Raw genomic sequence first — 11,137 nt, 5'->3', positions numbered from 1 at the left:
GGTCAAAAGGCACCTCGATGACCATCTGTCAAAACAGAAATACCCTACCCCTAAGTTACAGCATCAGAGGAAAAGGCTGGGCCGGTGGTTCTGACTTCAGTGTGTGTCAGCATCACCTGGAAGGCTGGTTAAAACCGATGCTGGGCTTCGCTTTCTGAATTTCTTCTTCTGTTGGTCTGGGATGTGGCCTAAGCTGTCATTATTCTAACACATTCCTGGGTGACGCTGATGCTGCTAGTCTGGGCACACTGGTGTAATGTTTACCACCTACCCCCTTCACATTTCTTTCTGTGCAGCATCATATTGCCCAAGGGACAGACATTCCCTTGAAAATATATTACTTCATGTGTACACATTGTACTTTTATTCCCAAGATCTCAAAGCCCTTTCATATCATAACCTCCATTTGCTCTCAGGAATTCCCATTTATTTAGCAGAAAAGAGAGAGGTCAAAGGCCTTAACTAACGCCATTGTTGAGTCCTCAGGCTTCCCATCTTCCAGTTCAGGGTCCCTCCCGAGAACACACAGTCTCCCTGCCCAGGGCCTTGTGATGCTGTGAGCTGTCTACACCTCTAAGCCTGGCTGCCGTGACTCTACACCACCCAGGCTACCAGCAGGGAGCTGAGGGAGCAGGTGGGTCTCCAGGACACAATTGTGGGGAGACCTCAACTAACGACTCTGAACACTGAGGTAGCAGAGAAAGGTATACGTATTTCAAAGGAAATCCTTGGTAATCAATGCAATTGCTTTTTTGTGGACAAGTTGGTTTTCGGAGTTTTGAGGTTCACTTAGAACACTGTAGACACCAAACAAAGATCTAAACTAAACTAAAATTCTTGAATTAAAGGTAATGGTTCGTGGAAAACGTCCCTGCGGATATTAGCTAAAATCTTACTGTTATTTAACTGATAAGCTATTGCAAAAACAGAATACTGAAGAAAACAGGGTAGTTTGACAAGGGGAGACTTGCAGGCATGACTGTAAATTCCTTGTGGATAATTTTCTGGTCCTTTAGTGGTAGCTTAACAAAGGTTTATAGAATTGAATGAGGCACAGGATCCAGTGAGGAGCACTGACTAGGTGGCTCCCATGCAGGGTGTTTCTGCACTCAGGGTGGAAAGCCTGGTAGAGTCTAGGTGAGTGGGAAAGAGAAGTTTGTTTGTTTGCTTTTTCAATTAGCTACTGGAGGGGACAAAAAGCCTAACACAGGCTTTCTGGCAGCAGAAAATCACAGGCTATGTCAGCAAGTAAAACAGAGGTAACCAAAAAACTGTCGACAGAGCAGGCATGTTTATAGCTTAACATTAGGCTGCAGGGCTGGCATCTAGGAGACAATGAACGGGTTACATATTCTACGGCATGTCCATTAAGCACCATATGGAATACCACTGTGGACTTCCGGCACCCGGAAAGAACAGGAAGGCCAAGGCTGTGTCCTTCGACTTGGAAATAAAAAAACAGGCCAGAGAGATCAGTGCAGCTACAATTTGCAGGGGTTTTCTTTAGCAACCCACCTTCTTGAACCAGATTATGGGCTGTGGATACGGGCATGCAAGTAGATTACGACAGGGACACCACAGTGATACTAAGGTTGATTCCATCAGCACCCAGCACCCACTGGGTGCTGATCAACCCAGAGATCAATAAATTCTGAGTACCCACTGCCAGGCACTAAGTGAGTGCTGGTCATGAGAAACAGGCAAAGCCACTGCAGTTTCTCCTTCCACTGAGGGAGATGGAAAACAAAAAGTACAGCTGTGGCCCTTTTGTTACTGAATTGCAATTCCAGAAATACCTCCATTCTCTGTAGACAGGAAAGAGAGGACAATTACTACCCCTTTTAAATAGCTGTGGTAGCCCTAAAGCTTGTGACCTGACCTTTCAGCTCTCCTTAAAGAAACATGTAGAAACAAGTAGATGCTATGCATTCAGCATTTCAAGACAGGATATAAATACTCCACGAAAGAACACGCTATCTCAGAATTCCCCAGTGAAAACTGAAAAACAAGGTAGACAGAAAAGCTTCCAAAACATGGTCTCATACCATGTGGAAATCGAGGGCTGTTAGGAACAGAAATATTTCTTATGCTTAAAACCTCAGAGAAACACTTCACTGTACCTTAACATTAATGGGTAAAGTGAAGATACCCTCACAAACTCAGCCTAATGGGTTCCTTCACTGATCTTCCACCCCTAAAACCTTCACTTTCAAAACAGGCTTCTCTCTCTTCAAGTTCAGGCTGTCAGAGAATAAATGAATGCACACTGTAACTTCCAATATAAGCAAACACCTAGAAATGGTCCTGGTAGTCCTGGTGCAAAGCCATGGAAGGAAAGTAACCCCGTTTGCACAGATCTCTCCTTCTCGGCTTAAAACTTGATGGACAACTGTGCAGCCGATTTCTAACCCTTGGAAATAAAGCTATTCAGACCACTGCTTCTCAGCCAACCAGGCCCTGTCTCATCTGCTAAGCAGGCTCCCACTGTACATATTGCTGTATGTGCCCAACATGTGAAGCCACCGTGGGCAGCTGTAGAAGCCACATGTCACTGTCTGCAAAAAGGAGGGGCCGACCAAAAGAGCCTCGGAAACTCTTTCACTCGCCTTCTGCTCTGCCTTACCAAGCCCTCTCTCAGAAAGTCATTGTGTAGGCTGAAGAGGGAAATAAAAGAAGGGCGGACTTTTTCCATGCCTCCCCGCAGACTACAAGGTAATGTGAAAGAACAGTAGCTACCCCCCAACAGCTCTGCTGAAGTGCAGGCCTCAGGGGGCCCCACCGACACTGGCTTCTCACTCCGGATTTGTACCGAGCAGCATTGTCTAATAATGAGCTGAGCTCAATTGCTTACCATGTATTTTGCAGCATAACTAATCCCTTATATTTGTGCTTTTCACCCACATCTTTTTTGTTTGCTTGAAGGGAATAAAAAAGCCTCACCTTTGAAGCAACCTACACCTCTCAGCCATTTGGCTCTCTTACCTCCTCCATGGTAGACAAAGCTCTGACCAAGCACCACAGATGCACACTTGCCTTTCTGGTGTTACCACTTCTTGAGTTATCTAGAGGCCAATGGTTGAAAGGTGAGGACAGTGATGCTATCAGGCAGCTTATCCTCACCTCCGTGCTTAGCCAGCTAAATGTTTGCAGTAAATCTTAATATTCATGCTTACTGGGCCCTTAGCTTTGTCAGCTAAGCATCTGCTCCTGTAAAGCGGAACTTCTTCTCAGCCTGTTTTAAGGTTGGCAAAAGGTGGCTGAGCTAGAGATCACTTTTCTTCCCACCCCAGGATTGCTTCCCAACTAAGATGGATTCTGCCACCCTTCACTAATCAATTCATTCCAGCCATCAGGCACTGAGAACAGCAGGGCAATTGTTTTTTCCTCCTCAACCTATTCATCACCATCCATCCATCACACCTCAGACCAGTTACTCTTCCAACCTCTACTCCGTCCCCTTGAAGCACAGTTTAAGAGAAATGATCGACTTACACAGGTTTAGGCAGAGTTCTTAGGATGTATTTTTGTTCACCTGAAAAATAAAACTTTTAAAAAATATACAGGACTTTTTGAGTACAGGTATATCTTAAATGGCTGAATTATAAATAATGTCTCTGGTCATGTTCACAGCTAGGGCTGGAGCAAATGTCCCAATTCCAGTGAAGGCTTTGGAGAGTCAGGAGGCCAGCAGCTGGAACTATGAGTGGCCTCTCTAGACTCTCTGATCCATCCCAAAGAGGATTTAAACAGTCCAGAAAGCAGGGATCAGGAAGAGGACAGGGAAGTGGACTCCCAGATGTTCTATAAGTTCAAAGGATTCTTGGAATAAGAGATCAATTTACAAATTATTAAAATATAGGACTAAAAATTCACACAGTAAATATAAATTACAGGCTATTATTGAAGTTATAAAGTGGCATTTTATGTTTCTTCCCTGTCTCACACCAAAAATGTAAAGGCCTCACAGGCTTCCCAATGACTGAAGTCCGAGTCAGCTGCTAAGAAATCTGCTATAGCCAAGAGACCCTGGAGGTGCTACCAGCCTGCTGGTAGGCTGTGACAGCTCAGTTGCTATTATCGTGCCCACAACAGGACATGGCTTAAAGCAAGGCTGCTGTCCTGTAAACTTGGCTCAGAGCTAACCAGAGTATAGGCCAGAAAACTGGAGAGACAAACTGTTTCAGGACTCAGGTGGGTAAGTTGTCTTTTTTTTAAAAAAATAGTGCCTCATTTCCCAAAAAGGAAACACTAAGGGGTTTGATATCTCATCACTACCCACACTCAATTGCCTAAAAGCAAGTGGCAGAAGGAAATGGAATCCAAATTGACGAAGTCTAGTTCTTGCTACCCCAGAGCTACACACATGTCCACATATTTCTCTTGATGTTTCTCATCTCCTTTATACAATTACAGGCTGCATTTATGTAGGGCTTCTCAGGAAAGGTAAAGACAGCCAATTTAACCTTCCCTTGGCTAGTCTATTAGCTGGCTCTCAAAGCACAATCCTGAGTTTCAGTGAAGCCCACCTTCCAGCCTTTCTGATTCTGTAGTATAACTCAAAACCAGAGGATGTGTGTGTGATCAAAGCTCTGGGGTCACAACAGATTTCATCTCAAATCGCAGGGCTTTGTCACTACAGGCTCAGGAAAGAGGGAAGGCAAAAGTGATTGCCGGAACAAGACAACATTTTGAGGAGCAGGAAAAAAAAAAAAAAAGATAAAAACACTTGCCAGTCACTCTACTTACAAAAGCTTGCTCTTCCTAAAAGAATTCTGTGAGGGGAAGGCCAGGATTGAAGCACAGCAGCATTGCTCTTTCCCTTCCTTCCTCCCTGGCCCATATTCAGATACTGAGGGCTGCAACAAGCCTCTTTGGTGGGGGCACTAGGATGGAAAGAGAGGATGAGTACATTCCCCACCCCCCTAAATTGCTTCTACTTCTCCTAAGGCTTTCCACAGCCACATCAACAGTCTAAGAATGCTTATACTCTTTTGTGAAAGAACGTCATAAACTTATATTTCAGAAATAGGAGGGGAACAGGAGAAAGTGAGTGATTTAAGAAGCCGTGTTTGTGCCCTTCCGGCCAGGTGTACTTCGGGGGACAGCAAATAGCCCTTGCTTGACCCCTTCAGTCAGTAGCTACCCAGGGTGTGGGAGGATATACATAGAATTCTATGTGATTATAGCTTCTAGTGCATATGTCAACAACTATATACAGGGATCTAGAAATTTAATGCATCTCTGGCCACTGCAACTAGGTTGACGTACCTGAGCTCCACTACTTTTGGTGCCCTCCTCCTTTCGAGAGCTTCAGCTTACTTAAAAAGAGCCCCTACAGCTCCATCCTTCCCCTGAGTCTTAGGGGAAAGCCCCAGTCATCCCTGCATGTAGGATACACCAGAGCGAGCAGCGCAGAAGGGTTTGGTGCCGGGATCTCCCCACCCCTCCCCCCATTCCCCTACGGCTCAGGGCCCTGGTGCAGCACGGTCCTGGGCAGCAAACCCCCAGCGCCCTGGCGAATCGTGGTCCCTTGGCTGAAGATCTGGCTGCGGGCCTCCCGCTCCGGGGCCAGCCGGCGATGGTGGGAGTGTGGGGGGTGTTCACTCCCGTGGGGGTCACTCCCGCGGGCTCTCCACCCCATCCTGCTGCGAAGTCCTGCCTCTGGGCTTGGGGAGGATGGTTCCCGGCTGCCCCCTCCGCGGAGGGCTTCAACGACTCCCGGGCGCCGCCACCGCTTCCTCCTCGTCCTCGTCCGGCCCCCGAGGCCGCTCGAGCGGCCCGGCCAGGGAGCTGTCCGCAGGGGGCTCCGGAGGCGCCGGCCGCGCCGCCTGCAGTGGGGGAGCGTCGCGCGGCGCCTCGCGGCGGGACGACCCGGTGGTGTTGGGCCCCGCCGCCGCCGCCCCCGAAGTCCCAGACGGGCCGGTGGCGTTGGAGCCGCCGGGGGGCGGGCCAGCGGCTCCCCCCGAGGTCCCGGCGCCCACCGGCTGCCAGATGAGGCTGTAGTAGACGGCGAGCACGATGGCGGCCAGCGACACGGAGAGCACGTAGGCGAACACGGTGGCGAGCCGGACCCACTTCTTGTTGGTCTTGGCCGCCATCTTCGCCTTCTTGTCCCCGGTGTAGGTGGCCGGCTTGCCCCGCTCGGCCGGGGCCGCGTCGCGCTCCTTCATGGGGGGGCCCCGGCCTTTGCCCCGGTGCTCCACGGCCCCGGCTGGAGGGGGCCTGGCGGCCTGCAAGGACTGGGCAGGGGGCGGCCCGGCGCCCTCGGTTCCCGGCGGCCCCGCGTTCCGCCGCCGCTCCTCACGCTGCCCGCCCGCAGCCCGCCACCGCGTCGCTGCAGCCGCCGCCGGGGCCTGGACCAGTCACCGCCGCCAGCGCCGCCGCCGCCGCCGGCCGGTCAGCTGCTTCCCCGCCGCCGCCACAGCCACAGCCGCCACAGCCGCCCGGCTCCGCGTCCCCATCCGCCGCCACGCCGCCGCGCGCTCCGCCGCCGCCTGCCCGGCCGCCGGCCGCCTGGTCTCCAGTGGCCGCGCGGACCGCGCGCTCCGCTCCAGCCCGGCTCCCCCGCCTCGCGCGCCGGCAACAGGGGGCGGGGAGAGCGCTGCTGGGGGCTGCCTCTTAAAACGGCGACGCCGGGGTCCGGAAGCGCCGCGAGGGGAGGCGGCTGCTGCCGGGAGCCAAGAGCCCCGCCGGGACGCCCCGTTAAGAGAGAGTTAAGGGAGGCTGGCTCTTAAACGGGCGACGTCGCCGCGGCCCCTTGCGGGCTGGCGCGGCGTAGACTGGAGCTCCGGGCACTTCTTTAAAAGGGGGAACGGCGCTGTGTTAGGCGGAGTGCGGAGCTAGAAGGGGGCGGTCGGAGCGCGAGCTGTCAACTCTGGCGCCTCCCGGCTCCGCCCCGAGGCTCCGAAGTGATAGGTGGAATAGCAGCCCGGGCTTCGGACCTCAGGCCTCAGTTTATTCTCTGGGAGGGGACGGTAAGAGGGAGAGGGAGGATACCACGCTCCAGCTCCCAGCTCGCGCCCCGCTCCGCGTACCCCCTGGGCGGGTCCCCCAGGCCCATTCACAGCTAAAGAACCTGGTTGACGCCAGGGGTAGGCAGGCGGTCCTGGCACCTGGAGCGCGCACTGGGGCCGCAGCTGCTTGTGTTGCTTCCACCTGGTCCATGCTGGGCTTCGGAACTCTACTGAAGTCTTCCCAATTTCGTACCCCAGCCCGCCTCACCCCCCAACCCTGAGCCTCCGGGACAGAGCCACGGGACTGAGTTGTTCTCCAGACTCGCCTAACACCTTAGTCCCGAAGTTCGCAGCAGGTCGCAGGTCCCGCTTTTTGGGTCTTCCAATTCCTGGGTTTGGCCTGGATTTGGACCCAAGGGGCTGCACTGAACCTTGAGGAGTTTAACTCTCAGGGATCCTACAGCGTTTTCACTCTCAGATCCCCTCCAGACCTCAAGGCTTGGGTGGTTGTCCCCTCCCCACTTTCCCATGTGAGGTTTGTCTTCTCTGGCTCCAGGCCAGGGGCCAGGCAGTGGGCTCTGTGCCTGGTCTTGGGACCCCCTAGGTGCTAACAACCCTTCATGCTCAGACTCTCCTTTGCGTCTTTACTTGTGCCCTCCCCCTCCTACCGCTCTCCTGCTCTCCCTGCCTTCTCTCCTCCCCGTTCCCTCTCTATAAGCCTTTCCAGAATTCTGGTTCCCTCCTCCTTGGATGCTACTTCCTGTGTTCCCAGAACTGGGCATGTGAACTGACTGGGTGTCTGAATGAGTGAGGGAGACTTGCCTGGGCGTGTGTTGGGGAAGAGGACTGTGGTTCTGATGGGGTTCTGTGGGTGAACCTTCTCTCAAGCCCCTGCAAATGTGAGCCTGAGACCTGGCTTCTACCCTGTAGGGCAGGATCCCCTCTACCCTTCTCACTTCTCCCCCTCCTCCAGGAATCTTTGGCTTCCAGAGGACCCCCCTACACACACATAAACACACGAGGAAGCCCTCCCAACACTGCTGCCTTGCCACCTCAGTAGCACAGAAGTGGCTACCAGAACTGAGTGTGCTAGTGGACTGCTGGAACCACAGGCCTCTAACCCAGTCTCAGTCTCATTCCTGATTCAGGCCCAGGTGTGAGGCTGTCACTACTAATGGCTGGTCAGATGCTATTTAAAGGAAAAAGCTGCCTTTTTACTTTTCTGAGAAATTTCAAGGATATTGGAAGTGTGGAGTGTTTATGGCCTTTTGTGGGCTGATGGGGAAGAAACAACTCACTCCTCCACCCTGCTCCTAGGTCAGCCAGGGCAGCCTGTTGACTTAAAATTCTTGAACTGTCTCTGGAAGTTGTCTCTCTTCTCTCCCCTGCTCTAGGGCTTTCCTGGCAGGACATATCATACAACTATTCCATGGTGAATTATTCTTAACGATTCCAGGTGAGGCCAATACAAAGCTTCCTTCACTCCCCTTTCCTGAATGCACTCCATATTGCTTCTCCATATTTCTGTTGCAAATTAAATGCCTTTCTTCTTGCTTGGCTCCCAGTGGAGTGGGAAAACAGCATGTCATTCTTCTGTACCAAAGAATAATATACTTGAAGCCTTTATTCAATTCCTCTCACTCTATCTTCTCTAAACCAAACAGTGCCAGATTCTTTAACCTGTCATCAATAATGTCTATTTATTATCTGGATTTACATAGTGTCTTTTACCCCAGGAACTAAGAATGCTTTCAGATATAATTGAGCCTGATCTCCCTGGTGCCTGAGCCATTAAGAAACCATTAGTGTTCTCCTGTTGCAGAAAACTAAATGGCCCCCTAGTGGCCTGAAAGTGAATATGCCTCCCCCCACTAAGAACCAGGCAGGGATCAGAGAAATCAGAGAATCCAGGCAGCTTGGGGATAGAATGGGCCCAGAAGGTCATCTTTTGTGAATACCCCTGTGGACCCTAGAGCCTCCTCCACAAAATCCCTGGGGAGCACTCAGCAGCGTCAGTCCAAAGACCATCTGGGATGGTGGCATACTTATTGTTTGCTCCCTGAGGCAGCCCTTTTTGGCTTTGCAAAGTTCTGACCAATTATGACAATAACAGTGCCCTTAGAATGTGCTATAGGCATTAGACCAAGCCCTTACATTCCTTGTCTTATCTGTCTACCAATGACCTATCAGGTAGTACTGTTTATCTTCGTTTCATAGATGAAGTCCCTGCCTCAGAAAGGGCCAAGAACCTGCTCAAGGTCACATAGCCCTAATGCCTTGGAATTCAAAAGCCCTGATGGAATTCAGACCCCTGACTCCAGGGCATTAGGCTCTTGATCCCAGCTCTGCTCTGCCTCATAGGCAAAGCTAGACTTTGTCTCTTCTCTGTAGTGGATATTGGGGGTTACTACCCAGGTCACCCTCAGGAGGGAGGTGCTCATTCTTCCAGTTGTCAGGAGTGTTGGCTATGATGGCTCAGCTGCAACTGTCCCTGGGACTTGCCTTCTGACACCAAAGGAAGCTGCCATTCTCTCCTGGCCTACAAGCCCAATACATAGAGCCAGATCACAATAAAGCCCAGTCAGAGATGGGCAGGGGCCCACGAGGGAAGAAGGCTAGACCATGAAGTCATTGTGGAAGCAGCCAGTATATACTGGCAGGATCCAGGAGCAAATGTATAGCCTAGATCAAGGTGGGGTGTGGTGCCAAACATTAAGTTGAACAAGGGAGACGTCGTTGTTATAGGAGTATTCTCCTGTGAATCAGGATGTGATATCCCAACAAGGATCCTGGGAGACAGGAGAAAGGCAATGGCTACCAGAGTGTAATGGAAATGCCAGAACTACCACAGCAGAATGTGGAAGAAGGGTTCAAAAGCTCAGAGAAGTGGGTATATTCTATGTAAGGCCAGAAACCACTTAGGTTCTGCAGGAAGGCCCAGAGGATACTCTGGTCATCAAAGCAACAAGGAACTCACTGTTGAGAGGGGTACCAGCATCCCTGAGAAGCTGAGTTTGGACTGTCCTCTGTAAGCCATGCCTGACAGCAAGAGGCCATTCCGGACTGGCTCTAGATAGCAGTGGGGATGATAGGATGGTGAAATCATAGAAGCTAGACAGCACAACTGTTGTAATAAGCAGCAAGTTGGAGTGGCAGTGGGGGCAGTCCTGGCCAGTAGAGGACCGTGGTTGAAGATAGTTGATAGCATAGCATCCCTGGAGCAAGCTAGCTAGGCAGCCAGTAACAGTACTGCTCGGTCTATACCAGTGATTCTCAAATGTTTTAGTTTCAGGATCCCTTTACACTCTTAAATATTGAGGTCTCTAAGCCTGATGTGGTGGCTCACACCTGTAATCCCAGCTACTTGGAAGGCTGAGGCAGAAGGATCACTTGACCCCAGGAGTTCAAGATCAGCCTGGGCAAAATAGTGAGACCTCATCTCTACAAAAAAAAAAAAAGTTGAAAATTAGCTAGGCAGGTTGGCGTATGCCTGTAGTCCCAAATACTCGAGAGGCTGAGGCAGGAGGCTCGCTTGACCTCAGGAGTTTGAGACTGCACTAAGCCATGATCATGCTACTGCACTCCAGTCTGGGAGACAGAGTGAGACCTAGTCTCTAAATATATATATATATGTATGTATATATGAGAGAGAGAGGTATCTAAAGGAATTTTATTTATGTGGGTTTTAGCTATTTTAATTTGACAGAAATAAGACCAAGGGTTTTGCAAAATATTTATTAATTTATCTAAAGAATAATAAACCCCACTACATGTTAACATAGATATATTATTTATTTATTTATTTATTTATTTATTTATTTATTTATTTTCCAAGATGGAGTCTCACTCTGTTGCCCAGGCTGGAGTGCAGTGGCACAATCTTGGCTCAGTGCAACCTCCGCCTCCCAGGTTCAAGCAGTTCTCTCGCCTCAGCCTCCTGAGTAGCTGGGATTACAGGCACATGCCACCACACCCGGTTAATTTTTGTATTTTTAGTAGAGACAGGGTTTCACCATGTTGGGCAGGCTGGTCTCGAACTCCTGACCTTGTGATCCACCCGCCTCGGCCTCCCAAAATGCTGACATTACAGGCGTAAGCCACTGCACCTGGCCAGATAATATATTTTTATGACAAAAAATAGTGAAAAGAGTGGCTTTGCTTTGTAAATTTACAGATCTCTGGAA

General features: G+C 50.7%; 1 protein-coding gene across 1 annotated transcript; it reads right to left on the bottom strand.

The window, feature by feature from the left end:
* Positions 1-3,497: 3,497 nt before the first annotated feature.
* INAFM2 (InaF motif containing 2) lies at positions 3,498-9,621 on the bottom strand. Its single transcript, XM_028850739.2, has one exon. It carries the CDS (start codon positions 6,168-6,170, stop codon positions 5,709-5,711), a length of 462 nt encoding a protein of 153 aa, XP_028706572.1. The 5' UTR covers positions 6,171-9,621; the 3' UTR covers positions 3,498-5,708.
* Between the last annotated feature and the right edge of the window lie 1,516 nt (positions 9,622-11,137).

The sequence above is a fragment of the Macaca mulatta genome, chromosome 7, assembly GCF_049350105.2.
Source record: "Macaca mulatta isolate MMU2019108-1 chromosome 7, T2T-MMU8v2.0, whole genome shotgun sequence".
In the NCBI taxonomy this organism is placed as follows: domain Eukaryota; kingdom Metazoa; phylum Chordata; class Mammalia; order Primates; family Cercopithecidae; genus Macaca; species Macaca mulatta.
The sequence above is the reverse complement of the archived record's forward strand: the minus strand, read 5'-3'. Positions and strand labels throughout refer to the sequence as shown.